This window comes from Pelobates fuscus, chromosome 2 (genome assembly GCF_036172605.1).
Source record: "Pelobates fuscus isolate aPelFus1 chromosome 2, aPelFus1.pri, whole genome shotgun sequence".
NCBI lineage: Eukaryota > Metazoa > Chordata > Amphibia > Anura > Pelobatidae > Pelobates > Pelobates fuscus.
In genome coordinates this window covers 140,572,477-140,591,067 of record NC_086318.1, presented here as the reverse complement: position 1 = coordinate 140,591,067, position 18,591 = coordinate 140,572,477, and the positions used below count along the sequence as shown (strand labels likewise).

Below are 18,591 nucleotides of genomic sequence, written 5' to 3'. Positions count from 1 at the left end.
TAGTATTCAATCATTTAAGAAGTGCCTTAAAACGTATTTCTTTAGGAAAGCCTATGGCCTCCCAGACTAACCTCTACCTCACATACCTGCCTCTTGCTCTCTCCTAAAGGTCAGCACTCTACTCTCTCCTCTAGCTATGCTTCACTCCCACCTAATTTGACTGCTATTTCCTTTCCTAATGTGTTTTATACCCCACCTCCTATAGACTGTAAGCTCGTTTGAGCAGGGCCCTCTTCAACCCTTCGTTTCTGTAAGTTTTCTTGTAATTGTCCTATTAATAGTCAAATCCCCCTCTAATAATATTGTAAAGCGCTACAGAATCTGTTGGCGCTATATAAATCGCAATAATAATAATGTATGCTTGAAATGCTGTATATCCTATTTTCTTATACATATTGTAGTGTGTATATAGATGGAGATTTTTTTTCCCCCTTTTTCTGTTTTTCTTTTTTTTTTATTCTGTACCTTTTGCCCTAGTTGATTTTCCAAAGTTTTTCTCAAATTGAAATGTTTCTTTAAAATAATATTTTGAAAAATTTCCAATAGAAAAAAGCCATTTGCCTAGAAATAAAACATTGCTAAAACCAGTTTGGGGCTATTCAGGAGCCCAGTTGGAGCTCCTGCCCACTTCAGCCCCCACAAACAACACCCCTGCTCTGGTAGCTTACTGATGGAGCATTCAGTAATTTACCTTTTGGTTGAGTTGTTCAATCTTTTATATAAAACGTAAACCATACCTTAGTTCTTGTTCTTCTCGACTGAGCCCAGAACTAAACCTTGAATGCATTTCAGAACATGAGTAGTCATCTTCCAAATATCTGTACAATAATAGAATAATAAATTAACACTTCTGTCTAGCATTGGCCTTCTCTCAATATACTAGTGGCTGCTAATTGCATAACAGAAGCCATATTATATTATTGTGTTATTTGAAAAATATGGCCCATCAATGTGAATTCAGAGGCCAGAGAAAAAGAAGGAAGAAGAAAAGCAAGAGCAAATAAAGTGAGCAAACTGGCAGATGATCCTACTCAGCATGTCTGCTGGTTTGAATATGACCATTTTAAAGTTAAGGCACTAATATTGCAGCTGAATCTTTTAAACATCCAAGTGTCCTAAGGGTCCTGAAATGTTCTTCTGTGGATACAGCCCTCTTCTGATCAATCAGTGACTGCATCATTACAGCATATAAAAGTACGAGTAATATGTTGCATTAAAGAGACACTATAGTCACCTGAACAACTTTAGCTTAATGAAGCAGTTTTGGTGTATAGAACATGCCTCTGCAGCCTCACTGCTCAATCCTCTGCCATTTAGGAGTTAAATCACTGTGTTTATGAACCCTAGTCACACCTTCCTGCATGTGACTTGCACAGCCTTCCATAAACACTTCCTGTAAAGAGAGCCATATTTAGGCTTTCTTTATTGCAAGTTCTGTTTAATTAAGATTTTCTTATCCCCTGCTATGTTAATAGCTTGCTAGACCCTGCAAGAGCCTCCTGTATGTGATTAAAGTTCAATTTAGAGATTGAGATACAATTATTTAAGGTAAATTACATCTGTTTGAAAGTGAAACCAGTTTTTCTTTCATGCAGGCTCTGCCAATCATAGCCAGGGGAGGTGTGGCTAGGGCTGCATAAACAGAAACAAAGTGATTTTACTCCTAAATGACAGTGAATTGAGTAGTGAAATTGCAGGGGAATGATCTGTACACTAAAACTGCTTTATTTAGCTAAAGTAATTTAGGTGACTATAGTGTTCCTTTAAGACTTAGATTACTATGAGATGCCATGCATTAGATTGGTCAAACATACTAACCTAGGACCATAATTATTTTGTAATTACTTACTAATGGAATCATATGATGTATAAAATGTGAACTTACCCAGCTTTTTGGAACCTTTTATCCGTGTTTAACCAGATGTATTTGATTTTCTGTACCCAAATGCATTTTATCTGTTAAAACAAAGCAATCAGTTAAGATAATCCTGTCTTACATCATATATACTAAATGCTTTTGCTGGGAATTTATAATTTATACCTGGAAATACTTCCATCCTCTCCAAATGTACATAATAATAACAATAACAAAATATTTAACCAGGAAAGATACATTCAGATTGGCTCTGGCTGCCAAGCATTGCCTAATGTGAGACTTGCTCTGTACAGTATGTAGCTGTACACCTATGGATATTACACAAATTGGAGACTATATACCATGTTTAGAAACCCTTTCACTTATTGTTTCTCACACTTTTTAATGCAAAGCTTTTTAATTATTGGTAGAGCAAACAGATTTATATGATACACATTCATGTGGTACTTAAATCAATGAGGCATTGTCTGTACTCTAGCTGGATGACCTCCATGTTAGGTATTATCTTTCACAGCTTGTGGTCTTTTCTGTTATTGTCTGGCACTCCCCGCTGGCAGTGCTAATTTACATTCACTTGACATAATAAAAATGTGTTTAGCTTATAACAAACAAGTTTAGCATGGGGAATTGGTGCACACCTTTACATATTTTACCTGGATATATGGTATATTATACGGTGACTCAGTGCTGCAATTAAATTTGTCTGCTGTGGAGTCATAGATGCATTGTTTTTACACTTTGTGTAATTGAATGGTATAGCTGTTTTTCTTGTTTAGATTAAAGCCAAATTATATTGCAAAAAAAAAAAAAAACTGCCATAAAAACATGTTCCTAAACCTGCCATGAACAATAGTTCCTGTTCCTAAATATCTGTTTTGCTTGCTTAATCTCATGATATATGGTATGCTTTCAGTGTTTTTCTTCTGTATTGGTTAAAGGAACACTCCAGTCCAGTGGAAAACAGATCTGTCTTGTGATTAGAGATTAGATGGAAGTTTAGCACTTCGCCAAATCGTAAGCAATTGGAAAGTGACCAGAAACAAAACTAAGTCTACAAAATAACATTCTATTGTCTTTTTCTCGAACCCTTTTTAGTTACTTAACCGAAGATTTAGATCTTTCTTCATGGATAATTAATGGGATAATATGTATCAAAGATATTTGGGATGGTAGAGATGTAAAATATTTGATTAAATTGGAAACAGAATATGGAATACATCAAAATGACATTTTTAGATACCTGAGAGTAAAGGGCATTTTTAACAAATACGTGGATAGTGGTAATATGGTAACAGTTAGTAAGCTTCTAAATGATATGATTCAGAATTGCTAACATGTACCCAAATAGTACTGACAGAGGCTGGAGATGCAAGAGAATAAGGGGTGATCCGATGCATATATGGTGGAATTGCCCTCTGCTAAGCTCAATATGCTCTAAAGTTCAGTTCTCTAATTGGTAAGGACGCAGATTTTATCTTACGCCCATCAGGGCTTTGTTACATTTTTAGCCAATCCAATGCTTTCCCATCTCACCAAGTGTCAATCTAAAGAACCTCTAAGACCAAGTGTGTGAATGTCTGTCTGTGTGCGTGTGTGTATGTGTCTGTATGTGTGTGTGTGTGTGTGTGTGTGTGTGTGTCTGTATGTGTGTGTGTGTATCTGTCTGTGTGTCTGTGTATGTGTGTATTTGTATGTATGTGTGTGTGTGTTTGTATGTGTGTTTTTATATATGTGTGTGTGTTTGTATGTATGTGTCTGTGTGTGTGTATGTTTGTATGTATGTGTCTGTATGTATGTATGTGTGTTTGTATGTATGTGTGTGTGGACCCCTGTGACCAGGTGCCCGCCACCATGTGTTGCGGGCCCAGCCCGCGCAGTGTAACTGCCGGGGTTGGAGGGCCCACGGATCAGTTTTCACACCGGGGCCGCATGGATCGTGTGTACGTCACTGGTAATATGCTACACTCCAGTAGGATAACACCCATTATTATTTTTGGAATAAGATTCTTAAGGAAATGGGAGTAGATAGATATTCAAGCAAAGTACAGGAAGATATATGAACAGCTATACTCTAAGGTTATATTTGATCTCACCAAGTGTCAATCTAAAGATCATCTAACACCAAGTCCTTTGTTAGTGTTTATGGTAGTGTATATGTTTGTATTGTGCATATGTATGTCATACATTAGTTTATTTGTTAACTATGGGGGAGAGCTGGCATCTGAGGGGGAGGAGCAGGGGGAGCTGGCACATGTGGAGAGGGAGGAGAGCTGGCACATTGGGAAAGAGAAAAGCTGGCATGTGTGGAGGAGGAGGATGGTGAGCTGGCACATTGGGGAGGAGAGCTGACACATGGAGGGGAGGCGGAGGAGAGCTGGTACATGGAGGGGAGGAGGGAGAAGAGCTGGCACATGGAGGGTGAGGAGGGAGGTGAGCTAGCACAAGGGGGGCTGGGGGAGTGAGACACATGGGGGCTAGGGGAAGGAGATATGTGAGGAGATGAGATACATAGAGGAGCTGGGGGAAGAACACAAAGCAGCAGGGGGGAGAAAGAGGCAAGGTGCTGGGGAAAGAGACACACAAATGGGCTGAGGGGAGAAAGAAACACACAAAGGGGCTGGAGGAAATTAAACACAAAGGCTGGGGTGTAAGAGGCACATAAGGAAGAATGGGGGGATACGATAGACAAGAAGGGAGTGTAAGACAAAAAGAGAAAAAGAGCAGGATAAGAAACACAAAAGGTGTAAGAAATTCGAGAGGAGAGATTAAAGAACACACAGGTGAAGATGCATTTTTTGGAGGGAAGGGGGCAGCAAAATGCATCTGCACCTGTGTAGCCAAAAATCATTGCACCAGCCCTGCTGTCACTAGGAAAGTATTGGATTTGCTCAGACTGTCAAGGAGGCAGATCAGGAGCAGAGTCAGCACAAGCCAAACACAGCCCTGGCCAATCAGCATCTCCTCATAGAGATACATTGAATCAATGCATTTCTATCAAGAAGGTTCAGTGTTTCCATGCAGAGTGGAGTGAATGACTGAATTTCAGTGCTGCATAGTGCCACAGGAAGCACCTTTAGTAGCCATATGAGGAGTGGCCAGTGGAGGTCTCCCTAGGCTGTAATGTAAACACTACCTTTTCTCTGAAAATACAGTGTTTACTGCAAAAACCATAACTGAAATGATTATATTAACCAGAAGAAGTACAATAAGCTGTAGTTGTTCTAGTGACTATAGTGTCCCTTTAAGCTACTGTTTGCACTTCTATAATTATCATAAATGATCCACACATTTACCTCAAGATAAACCAAAACTCTGTTCGTCAGCACTATTTCCTACATTCATAGACGTAGGAAAGGTCACTCAGGAAAGCTAATTACCAAATATTGGCATGTATGCAAATTATTATTATTATTATTATTATGATATTTATATAGAGCCATCAAATTCCGCAGCGCTTTACAATTTGTGGACGAACAGACATGTAGTTGTAACCAGACAAGTTGGACACACAGGAACAGAGGGGTTGAGGGCCCCTGCTCAATGAGCTTACATGCTAGAGGGAGTGGGGTAAAATGACACAAAAAGGTAAGGATAGTATTAGACTAGTGACAGTTGCAGAAGAGGAATAAGTCAGGAGCTATTAACAGTTTAATTGGTATGCTTTTATGAAGAAGTGGGTTTTTGACTATGTTTTGAAGGAGTGGAGACTGGGTGAGCATCTAACGGAGGAGGGAAGCGAGTTCCAGAGGAATGGTGCAGCCCTTGAGAAATCTTGAAGGTGAGCATCCGAGGTGGGAGTACGGACAGAAGATAGACGTAAGTCTTCATCAAATCATAAGGGCCTAGACGGGACATACTTGTGTATAAGGGAAGATAGATAGGTGGGAGCAGCATTATGTAGAGATTTGAAAGCAAGAACCAGAATTTTAAATTGAGCTCTATATTTTATAGGAAGCCAATGTAGGGACTGACAGAAGGGTGAGGCATGGGAGGTGCGGCCGGACAGGAAGATGAGCCTCGCTGCCGCATTCATTATGGACTGTAACGGCGCAAGTTGGGAGCACGTAAGACCACTGAGAAGCGGATTACAGTAGTAAAGGTGAGAAAGGATAGTGGAATGGACCAACACCTTAGTCGCATCTGGCGTTAAGTAGGGGCGGATGCGTGCAATGTTTTTGAGATGGAAATGACAGGATTTGGCGATAGACTGAACATGAGGCTTGACGGAGAGGTCGGAGTCAAAGAGAACACCTAGGCAGCGAGCCTGCGTGGTGGAGCTGATGGTAGCACCATTGACTTGGAGGGAGACAGACAGAGGAGTAACAACACTTGAGGGAGGAAAAACACAGAATTTCAGTTTTGGTCAAGTTTAGTTTAAGGAAGTGGGCAGCCATCCAGTTAGAAATAGCAGAGAGGCAGTCAGAGACTCAAGTCAAGAGGGACGGGGAGAGATCAGGAGAGGACAGGTAGATTTGCGTGGCATCCGCATAGAAATGATATTGGAAGCCAAAGGAGCTAATGAGTTTACCAAGGGAGGCAGTATAGATGGAGAACAATAGGGGACCAAGGACTGAACCTTGGGGGACACCATCAGAGAGGAGTTGGGGAGAAGAAGCAGAGCCAGAGAAAGAAACACTGAAAGAGCGCTGGGAGAGGTAGGAGGAGCACCAGGAGAGAGCAATATCTTGTAGACCAATATTGCGGAGGATGAGAAGAAGCTGTTGATGATCAACAGTGTCAAAAGCCGCAGACAGGTCAAGGAGAATTAGGATAGAGTAGTGACCATGAGATTTTGCAGTGAGTAGATCATTGGATACTTTGGTAAGTGCCGTTTCCACAGAGCGCTTAGCGCGGAAACCAGACTAAAGTTGGTCTAGCAGAGAGTTGGACTCAAGGAATTCTGTCAATCTCGCATACACAATTCTTTCAAGGATCTTGGATGCAAAAAGCAGTAGCGATATAGTACGATAGTTGGATGGGGAGTTAGGGTCACGATTGGGCTTCTTTAGAATTGGGGTTACAGTTGCATGTTTGAAGGGCGATGGAAATATACCAGAGAGAGAGATATTGAGAATTTTAGTGAGAGGTGGAGAAAGAGAAGAAGACAGAGTATGGATGAGATGCGAGGGAATTGGATCTAGGGAGCAGGTGGTGGGGCGGAAGGACTGGAGCAGAGCAGAAACCTCTTCCAATGTAGCGGGTGCGAATGAACATAGAACAGCAGAGGGAGTGAAGTTAGGGGAAGTATTGTAAGGGGAAGAAGAAAGATGAGAGATCTCTTCTCTGATTGTAGAGATCTTGTCAGTGAAGTGAGTTGCAAAGTCTGAGGCAGTCAAGTTAGTAGGTGGAGGAGGAACAGTAGGGCGAAGAAGAGAGTTAAATGTGTGAAATAGTTGTTTGGGTTCGCGGGAGAGTGTGGTAATTAACTTTTGCAGAGGAAAGAGCCAAGCTGTATGAGCTCAGCATAAATTTAAAGTGGAGAAAGTCAGATGCACAGAGTGCAAATTAAGAGTGATCCCTCTAAAAACCTGATTTTGAATTAATGACTGACTTAGAATTAAAGCGGTTCTGTCAGCATCCGGAGACTTTGCAGGATTCGTACAGACCCCTGAAGGTGACAATGTCGCTGCAGGTCTGGGGACAGAGGAGCATGTAAAGGTGAATAATATTTACCTAAACTTGTCCCTGACAGGTGCATCCATCTTCTTCTGGTGAATCCATCTTCTTCTGGTGACTTCAGCTCCTGATGCATGCATGAGAGTACAGCATCGTGGTCTATGGAGAATCCAGTGAGACTGCAAGCTTCTGCATAGACAGAGCCAACTCCCCGCAGCAATCACTGGTGATAACTGAGAGGATTGACACTTCTACATGGCGCTAGTGTCTAGAAGTGTCAGGCGAAAGAAATATACAGAGACAAAATAGTCCCTATCTTTATGAAGTACTCATTTTCAGAGAGGTGGGGTGACAGTGCCTTTTTTAAGGTTTAAGACAAACCTCTATTTTTCATATATACATTTTACCATATTTTTGGTATTTGCTACAAAACAACTATTAAACAAATATATATGACCCATACGGGGTTTCATAAATAAACGTTTAACCCCTTAAGGACACATGACGTGTGTGACATGTCATGATTCCCTTTTATTCCAAAAGTTTGGTCCTTAAGGGGTTAAAGCCGGGGTCTCAAACTACCAGCTCTCAGGCCATTTGTGGCACATTCATTATTTATTTATATTGTGCATAGAGGGAAGCTGCTGGCAACTCAATTACCATACTGTCAGTGAAGTCTGATTATTGAGTTATTGGGTGCCTTCCCCTAGTGTAGCATTGTTGAGCAGTGTGTATGTGGGCAAGTCTTTTGACAGGATTGTGGCACAAAACTACCTACTCCATGCATGCACACTGTGTGTCAGAACCTCAATAGACTCTTGTCAGCAGCCCCTCGTCAGGACACTACAATACATTAAGAATAGGAGTGCCAGTGTGTGCATCTTTGAGTGTGTGATTTTGTGGGTATCTGTGAGTTAGTGTACTTGTCTGTGTATTGCAACGTGTATGCAATTGTGTGTGCACCTACATGTGCATCTGAGTGTCTGTACCTCTGTATGTATATGCGACTAGGTGTGTATGAGTCTGCCTGTGTATTTTTGAGTGTGTCTATCTGAGTGTCTGTTCCTGTGTTTGCATATGAGTGTCACTGTATTTATGATTGTTTGTGTATATGTGTGTATATACAAATGTGTGATTGTGTGTATGTGCATGTACGCTGATTAGCCATAACATTAAAGGTGAAGTGAATAACATTGATTATATTGTTACAATAGTACCTGTCAAGGGGTGAGATATATTAGACAGAAAGTGACCAGTTAGTTTTTCAATTGTATGTGCTGGAAGCGGGAAAAATAAGCAAGTGAAAAGATCTGAGTTACTCTGACAAGGGCCAAATAGTGATGACCATACGACTGGTTAGGGAACTCCAAAATGGCAAGTCTTGTGGGGTGTTCCTGGTATGCAGTGGTTAGTACCTACCAAAAGCGGTGAATAAAGTACAAATGGTGAACTGATGTCAGGGTCATGAGAGCCCAAGGCTCATTAATGCACATGGGGAGTGAAGGCTAGCCCATCTGGTCAGTTCACACAGAAGAGCTACTTCAGCTCAAATTGCTTAAAAACTTTTCATGCTTGTCATGATAGAGAGGTGTCATAATACACACTGCTTTGCTGTTTGATGCAAAGCCACAGATCTATCAGTGTGCCCATGATGACCCCTGTTTACAGTAAATGGTGACACAAGCATCAGAACTGAACCATGGAGCAATGGAAGAAGGTTGCCTGGTCTGATGAATCAAGTTTTTTTTTAGATCAGGTGTATGGCTAGGTGTGTGTGTAATTTATCTCGGGAAGAGATGACAGGAGGATTTGCTATGGAAAGAAGGCAGGCCAGCAGAAGCAGTGTTATGTTCTGGCAATATTCTTCTTGAAAACCTTAGATCCTGGCAAGCATGTGGATGTTACTTTGACAATCACCACCAACCTAGAGATTATTGCAGACCACGTACACCATTTCATGACAATGGTGTTCCCATGGCAGTGGCCTCTTTCAGTAGGATAATGAACCTGACCACAATGCAAAACTGACCACAATGCAAAAATAGTTTGAGGAACATGACAAAGAGTTCAAGGTATGGCCTTGGCCTCCAAATACCCCTGACCTCAATCTGATTGTGCATCTGTGGTATGTACCGAAAAACAAATCCGATCCATGGAGACGCCACTGGCATCTGCTGCTAACATATCAGTGCCAGATACCACATGACACATTCAGAGGTCTTGTGGTGCCCATTGTTTTAATGATCAGGGTGTGTGTGTATATATATATATATATATAAATAAATAGATTTTCTCACCCCTCCTGGGTGGTATGTTTAGTCCTTATTCTCGGGTCCTTTATCAGAGGTTTGGGAGTTTGAGGGTTTGAGGGTGCAGTATCTTAGCTGTTCCTAGAACTGCAATCTTTAAACAGCGATCTCAGATGTCCCACCTGGAATCTGTTGAAACCACCCCCCCCAACGTGGGAGTCCCAACCCCGAGTGCTCCTATCACAACTGGGACTACTACTGCCTTCACTTTCCGTATCCTTTCTAGTTCCTCTTTCAGTCCTTGGTATTTCTCTACCTTCTCATGTTCCTTGTTCCTAATGTTATAGTCACTGGGTATTGCCACATCCACCCCAACTGCAGTCTTCCGTTCCTTGTCTACCACCATCTGTGAATATTAGAGTGTGTGTGTGTGTGTCTGTGTTTGTGTAGGCATCAGGGAGTAGGGATCAGTGGCCCTCATGTTAGAAGAAAACTTGGCAAGTGGCTCCAGATAAATAATTTTGAGACCCCTGTTTTAAAACATATCCACCAAAATGTGTTCACAACCAGTAGATTATTTCTCTAAGTATAATCTTTATAAACTTTTTTCCACTGTGCTGTTTGTTGTTTATCTCTCAATTGTAATTATTTTGCCATATATTGTAACAGCAATACCGTATCTATGGCAGAAATAAATCAAAGTTCAGATTAAGCATGACTGAAAACATAAATGGAAAAGTAAAATGAAATACCTTTAACAAAGATGGTATGATTGCTTGGTTTATGATCGAATGGCTGTCTCCAGGAATTGGTTTTTCTAATGCGGCAACTGATAACTTCAGCTCTGAAAGATCAGTCCACTTAATACATTTTCTGCAGTATTGCTTAAATTCATCCTGACATAGGAGACAAAAAAGTTAATTATATTTTCAAGATCCTTTGAACTTGTGCTTAATTTCACATAAATCTAAGATAAAACAATGAGAAATGTAAAAGGGAGAAATAGTGTTTACCGTTGTTCTAAGCAATACAACATCAGCTTCCTGCAGGCTACATGGTTCACAGCAAATCCAGACTTCCCATTCAGGTCTCCAGTAAAAAAGAAGCCAAAGTACCCCAAAAGAAATTATACATCCTATAATGGAAAGCACTTTACGGTACTGAATTGTTTTGTAGCCAAATATTTCCTGTGAAAAAAAGAATGCTTATTACAAGACTGTTCAATTCTAAAATGAGACATACATATTATATATATATTTTTTTTTTGTATTTTTTTTTTTTGTTATTTTAAAATAATTTATTTTTACATCAATTCACTGGTGGATATAATGTTTGTAATTTTGAAGCCCCATCCGGCTGTAATGAGAGTGATATGGTATGGGCAATGTCATGGCAATATGACAATATTTGTTATAATTATATATAATATATAAAATATATTAATATGTTTAATTACAGTATATATTTTTAATTACAGCAATGTTTCTTTATCTGTAAGTTCATTGTTTGGTAAATGTTTTTTAAAAGTTTTTCTGTTAAATCAAAATGTTTGTTTTTGTATTCATTAAATAATACACTGAAACAAAAAAATACATTTAAACAGGACATCCAAAATACCCAGATCCTAATGGTGTATTTTATTTTTTAAACTGCTGAGTGAATGAAGTTAAAGGAACACCATAACTACTACAGTGTGTATCGAGTGTGTCAAGCTATGGCTTTAGTGTCAGGAGTGCCCTGGTGCTATTCCAGTAGAATTTGTAAAAACACATCAGTAAAGCTTGACAATGTATCTGGGTCCCCCTTGTATCTTTTTTCACCCAGGCTTTTTCTTCAGGAGAACCCAGATGTCTATACTACGCTAATTCTACGGTTGATTTGGGACGGCTAATTCTGACATAATTTGATGTCTGTGCTAAATTTATGGCAGATTCAGGACTTTGCTGATTGTCTGAGAGCACTCCACTGATGTTCTCTATCCCAACAGTTAGCATTGTCCTGCTAAGCTCAGTAAAGCTAACGAGAACCCTGAAAGCAGCCAACAGAAATTGCCAAACCATACTAACTGGTTGACAATTTACACTTGAATGGCATCATAGCACCATAACCAGTATTCCAGGGTGCATTACTTAAATCATTTCGAAAGAACCTATTTGTCCATGTGTGGAAATTCTAAATACCTGAACTACAGAATATGCCTAACTGTGACGTAATTAATGCAGAAGATGTCAAAACACAAAAATAAACAGACAGAAATAAAGTTGTCTGCATCTGCATCTGTATGTACTTATATGGTAGAAAATCATTATCTAATACAAATTTAAAGGCTAAAAGTGACACTGAAACAAAATGCAAATAATCTTTCCACTGAATTCAGTAAGTAATAAAATATAAACACAGCTAAACAATCATATTGTACACCTTTTACAGTTGCCTCCATATTTATAAAATTAACATTTATTTATCATATGTGCTTTCCTATACTATAAATGTAGTTTAACACAAAGCAGGTGAAAGTTAAAGGAGCAATCTATATGTGCTAACTCACACCTAGCATTTACAGCCTATAATTCCCTTACGGTGGCTTTGGACAGCTAATGATGACATTTAACATAATGCTGATAATGCTTGACTGTTGTATTATGTAATATCTAAGAAGATAACAATGGTCCTGGCTTTGGGTAAAAGACTCCAATGTTTTGTGAAACTCATCAAAACTAAACTAAATGCAAAGTGAAGTCAAAGTGAATTTCAAATGTAATGCCAAAATAGCCTAACTGGAAAAATTATCTAGGTCAGGGATAGGCAACCTTCGGCTCTGCAGATGTTTTGGACTACACCTCCCATGATGCTTTGCAAGCATTATGTGTGTAAGAGCATTATGGGGGATGTAGTCCACAACATCTGGAGAGCCGAAGGTTGCCTATCCCTGATCTAGGTCAACTATGCTTCCACTTCTGCTGCATTTACCTTCATTTTAAAATTCACTTTGAATTCTCACTAATGAATAACCCTGTCAAATTCCCTGTTATATTACAACTACAGCAAGCTTTACAGACTATGGTGTTTAGAAAACAAATTACTTGCATTGTAAAACTATAAAGACATATGGTCCAGTATTTACCATTTCATTTTCCTCTCCTTCATTGAGAAGAGCTGTGTAGCCATCCTGGATATGTTCTCCATTGTGTCCATTCTGTAGTGTCTTCTTCTGATTTGACGTTTCCATTTGAAAACATTCAGCCCTTCACCTGGCTGATTCTGCACAGTGTGTTACCGAGTCACACACCTTTAGGAGAATGCTTAAGCACACTGATGGGCTGTTCCTTAAAATAACCAGAAGGAAGCTCTTGCACAATATTACATTATAATACTATTATATAAGTCTCTGTAGAGTCTGTCTTGGCATTGCACAGTATTTATTTGTTCTGTTTGTTCTTTTCTGTTGACAGAGCACACTTGATTGGAACAATTGAGACTATAATTTAGAGCCCCATTGCGGGATCCTATTCTTTAATTTGAAGTCCACAACTGATGCACCATGTGGGTGCACATGGGGGACCAGGTCCCTCCTGTATGCTGCATGCGATTGAGCAGCAATAGCTACTGTTTAGCAGACATGCCCACTTGCAGCATGGCAAGTGTGGGAATGGGGTAGATTTTAATTCTCCCTTGTACTATTGTGGGATACATATTAACCTACACAAGATTTTTAACTAGTGTCTGCTGGCTGATAGTGCTTCTGAGAGGTATGTGTGTAGGCTTAAATATAATACATTGCAGCTTGCAATAAACAACAACAACAACAATCCTAATATCACAAGTAAAGTAAAACAAAAAGTAAAGGCTTTAAAATTATTCTCAAAAGTGTAACAAGATCTATGGTGCTTACAGATTGTCTTTACCAGTAATAACAAAAGCTAAGAAATCTTATAAATCTAGTACCTCTCTTATTTTTCTTGAAGTCTAGCTTTTACAGTTTATTGCTTTAATGGTACACTTTTATTCATTTGCCCATTCTTCACCCCTTTGGAAATTCTCTTTTTTTTTTGCACTTAGCAGAGCTAATATGATCAAGGAGTTTGGGGAGCAATTGAAGATTATGCTAGCTTTAGTGTACTAATAATCTTAATTTTAATAAGGACAGGAGGCGAGTATTTTGCATTAACTCTCTTTACTAAACTCCACAGCAGTAAAGAAAAACGTAAAGAGTAACAAGTAAATCACTGAGCAGCATAGTATATAAGGGTCATGCTGCCTGCACAACTTCCTCTTTCTTGAAGCGACATCCAAGTCCAGATAGATGCTCGAACATCCAGAAACTCAACGAAACTGTAACTGTGGTCTCTGGCGAGCGGAACTTGAGGAGACTCCTGGTAACGAGATAGGAGGTAAGACCAAACGAAGCCGTCATCCCATCTTACGGAGTCGTGAGGTTAACAAACCAGCGACCAGTGGAGGTCCTGAAGAGGGTTACACTGAAAGGAGAGTATAAAATCGGTTAGGTAATGAACCGTAACAGTTCACGCCTGTGTGTTTTAACAAAATGGTGTAAATTAAATCAGTACAAACAGATAGTAAACTGGCCAGAGGCTAAATATGTGTTAGGGTAAGTATGTTGTACAACTAAAACTGTCTGTTAGGTGGCAATACTGGGGATAGAGATGGAAGAGATTCCAAATATGTCCAGAAGGTAGAGTGACTATAAAATAAATCCCAATATCCTCACCTTAAGATCCACTCCCCCGAGGAGTCAGGGTAGGGAACAGAAGGGAGGGAAAATACTCGCCTCCTGTCCTTATTAAAATTAAGATTATTAGTACACTAAAGCTAGCATAATCTTCAATTTTATAACATGACAGGAGGCTTCCTATTTTGCAATTTTAACGCTGAAGAAGAGACATCCCAGCAGAAGGGGGAGTGCGAAAATAAAATGTACGGAAAGTGGATTCCTTAGACCAGTCCGCCGTTCGGAGAATATCCGAAAGGGACGCCCCTGCCAGGAAGGCTGAAGACGCCGCCGCTCCGCGAACGGAGTGGGCGCCGAACGCGGGGTCTATACCTGCGAGGGAAAGGATCCATCGGATCCATCGGGCCAGTGTGGTGACCGAGACTGGGGCGTGAGGGCGTACGTAGGAGACTAGGAGTTGGCCCGACGTAGAGGACCGGAGTGAGGAGGTAACCGAAACATATCTGCGAAGGGTGGACACGACACAGAGCTGCGGGTCGTCGGGAAAGAAGGGGTAAAAGACCGAAGTCGAGCCCGACTTAGTGCGACGAGAAATGTGGAACGTGACCCCTTCAGGGGCCACCTCGAAAGCGTCCACGTCGAAAGCCCGAACGTCCGAAACCCGTCGGAAAGATACTAGACGAAGGAGGAAAGCGCACTTAGCGGAAAGTTGGCGTAGGGAGAGGCGGTCATTCGGAAGCCAATCCCTGAAAAAGCGGAGAACCAGTCCCACGTCCCATAGGTGAGGGTATCTGGGGGCCGGGGGGCGGCGGAGCCGCATACCGCGGAGTAGGCGGCAGACCAGAGGGTCCTTGCCGACCGGGAGATTCCCGACGGGGGTGTGAGCCGTCGAAATCGCGGAGCGAACGACGTTGACCGAACGATAAGAGCGGCCAGAGGAGAACAAGGAGGAGAGAAAATTAAGAATCATGGGAATAGGTGCTGTAAAGGGATCGGAGTCCCGTTCCATGCACCAAGTAGACCAGGAGGCCCAAGCTGAAAGGTAACAGCTTCTAGTTCCCGGGGCCCATGAGTCCCATAAGAGGTCCCTAGCAGCCTGCGATAGTCCGCTGACTCGCCAGGAACCCCGGAAAGAGACCAGGCCACCAGGGGTAGCCGGTCTTCCAGGAGGAGTGGGTGGAGATACCCTTTGGGATCCGTGAGCAGGTCCGGGAAGGAGGGTAGGAGGAGAGGGTCCCTGTAGGAGGAGGCCAGGAGGTTCGGGAACCATGGTTGGCTCTGCCACAAGGGTGTTATGACAACCAGTTTGATCTGTTGCGTCCACATCTGGTGTAATGTTCTCGCAATCATTGAGAATGGGGGAAAGGCGTAGGCTCCTGTCGTTGGCCATCGTTGGAGAAATGCGTCCGTCGCCTTGCTCTCCGGGTCCGGGAGCCAGCTGAAGAACTCCGGAGTCTGGTGATTGTTGCGAGAAGCGAACAGATCCAGGTGAAAGGGACCCTCCGGGCTGCCAGTGCCCTGAAGATTCTCGTGTTTAGCTTCCAGTCGCTGACGTCTCTCCAGTGGCGAGAGAACCAGTCGGCTGTGAGGTTGATCTCTCCCAGTAAGTATTCTGCCTGTAGCGTGATGTTGCGAGGGAGGCAATAGTCGAAGATGGGTCCGTTGGTGGCACCCCATCCCCACAGGCTGGCGTCTGATTCCAATATGAAATCTGGGGTGCCTCCGAATATGGTCTTGCCGTTCCAGGCTTGCATGCTGTCCAGCCACCATGACAGCTCTTCGCGAACCTCCGTCGTTACCGGGACGGGTTGGTCGTAAGTAGGCCTGTGGCATAGGTACTTCGCCTTGAGACGTTGCATGGCCCTGTAGTGGAGGGGACCCGGAAATATGGCCTGAATGGAAGCAGAGAGTAGTTGGAGAACCCTGCGAATCTCCTTGCGAATGGCTGTGATCTTTGAGGCTGGTAGTCTCAGAGTGCAAGTCGTCGAGTCGATCTCGAAGCCGAGGAATTGTATCGTTTGGGTAGGAGTCAGCTCCGATTTCTGTTGGTTCACCATGAAACCCAGAGATCCCAGTAGGGACACTGCCAGGTGAGCATAGGGCGGCCCAATTGTGGAAAGAAAGGGAAATACGTCCCGCAGTGCGGGTGCATGGTAACAACGGAGGAATATGGGTCCTTACCTGCAGCAAAGCGGGAACGTCCGCGTCCGCGGGGTCCACGGCCTCAATCCGAGCCTCTGGAAAAGGGTCGTTGCTGGTAGACACTTGTTGGATAGAATGGAGTTGGTTGAGTACGGGGGCCTGAAGGCCAAAATCGGCTGGCGGCACGGCCCCGTTGCCGGCCAGCCCTTCCAAAAACCCCTCTGGTAGGGTTGCTCTTGAAAACTCTGCGCATAGAGGATTGCGCCTTATTAGGGAGGTGAACACGTTGACATGTTTGTTTAGTTCCTTGAGGAACGGTTCACCGAAAAGTTTCCCTTGTGCCTGGGGCCCAATCTCCTTTGTGCCAAGGTCTGCCAATTTACCGTTAATACGGTATAACGCTGCTTTTCGTCTCTCCGAAGAGAGCGTAACATTGGTGTTTCCGATGAAACAAAACACCGTAGTGCCCACTCACGAATATCATGTGCCCATTCCCTGATGTCTTCGGTGGAGAAAGAATCGGCTTTGGCGTAGGCGTCATCCGCCAGATACATAATGCGAGCCAGGGGGCCTACGGAATCCAGTAGGTTATCTTGGGCGCCCCATAGGCCTTTCTCTACCCCTCGTCGAGGGTCTCTGCCACTGCGCATCATAAAGGTCGTCATAACCTTGTCAAATTCTGGGGTCTGAGCGACCTTATCCGGCAGGGAAGGGCGTGGGCATTCAGACCTGAGTCGGCTGCGGACCTCTTTCTCCAGAGGTTTGCGGAGCCACAGGTGCATGAACCTGGAAAGGTGTTCTGGAGGCGACCAGTCACCCGATCTGAGGTGCCGTATGTTGCGGGGGTTGAACATCGCTTGACCTGAGGGGTCCACAATGATGTCTGAGTCAAGAGGAGGTTCTGCATCCGCAGTGTCCTCGATATCTCCTGTCTGGGCCGCACCCAGGAGGGTCTCCCGCATGAAAGCGGAGACAGACTTCTCATCCGAGCCCCATGCGTCGTAATCCGACTCAGAAGCGTCAGCTTGCCACTCATCCAGCACTGGCATAGACTGGGCAGGGCCCTGCTCTTCATCTGAAGAGTACTCCTGACGCGGGGCCGGGGTGTGTAGTTTGGCAGATTTACGCTTGGCAGGTGCCTTACCCTTGGGTGGTTTGGGTGCATAGTCCTCGCCTTTGTCATGGCGTTTTGTAGGGCGGGATTCATCCCTTGTCTGATAGTCGGACAGTTCGGAGTCCGACTCGTGACGTGGACGTCTGCGGGTTTTAGGTACATCAGGAGCCGAAGCTCGGGCCTTGGAGAGTGCCTTTTCCACAGAGGCAGCGAAAGCTGCGTTAATCATGGCCTGGAAGTCCACAGGGACGTTCTGGGAATCTTCCATGATAAGGGTAGGCTGGTATGTCACTGAAAGGCACAGTAATAAACGGGCACCCAGGTCTTGAGAGCAGGCGTAGGGTCAGTTTAATAGTATGGGAACAGAGCCCAGTATAAACCCCAGCAGGGTATAGTAGTGACCTTTTAAAACTGGGGCTCACCCAGTTAGAGAGAACTGCAACAGCTAGTCTCCCAATAAGCAGCGTATTTATAGTGGGGGCTCACCCCGGTTGCACAGGGTTGGGACCCTTAAGTGCAGGTCACAATAATAAACAGGCAGCAGCACTGACCTGACTGACCCAGCCACAGGATAGAGCTTGATAGGAGTAGCAGTCTGTTTGAAGCAGATGGAATGCTGAGCAGGTAATCCTGGACAGTCACACTGAATAGCAGTCTGTTAGAAGCAGATGGAATGCTGAGCAGGTAATCCTAGACAGGCACAATGCCAATCAATGTCACAGCATGTAATACTGACATAATGCATAGTGCAGCACACTATATAAGACAGTCACGAACTGTCCAGCATTGCAAAGTAATGTCACAGCATGTAATACTGATATAATGCATAGTGCAGCACACTATATGAGACAGCCCTAACTGTCTAGCAATGCAGAGTAATGTCACAGCATGTAATACTGATATA

General features: G+C 43.0%; 1 protein-coding gene across 1 annotated transcript in view; it reads right to left on the bottom strand.

Moving 5' to 3' along the window:
* Positions 1-18,591, bottom strand: part of LOC134586213 (probable cation-transporting ATPase 13A4) — a 130,514-nt gene that overhangs the window by 69,406 nt on the left and 42,517 nt on the right. The window contains exons 2-8 of the mRNA XM_063441709.1: positions 18,239-18,377; positions 16,957-17,978; positions 12,866-12,952; positions 10,755-10,928; positions 10,494-10,637; positions 1,886-1,956; positions 738-818 (exon numbers count right to left, since the gene is read on the bottom strand). Coding sequence (XP_063297779.1) covers positions 738-818; positions 1,886-1,956; positions 10,494-10,637; positions 10,755-10,928; positions 12,866-12,952; positions 16,957-17,978; positions 18,239-18,377 — 1,718 coding nt within the window. The remainder of the gene's footprint in view (positions 1-737; positions 819-1,885; positions 1,957-10,493; positions 10,638-10,754; positions 10,929-12,865; positions 12,953-16,956; positions 17,979-18,238; positions 18,378-18,591) is intronic.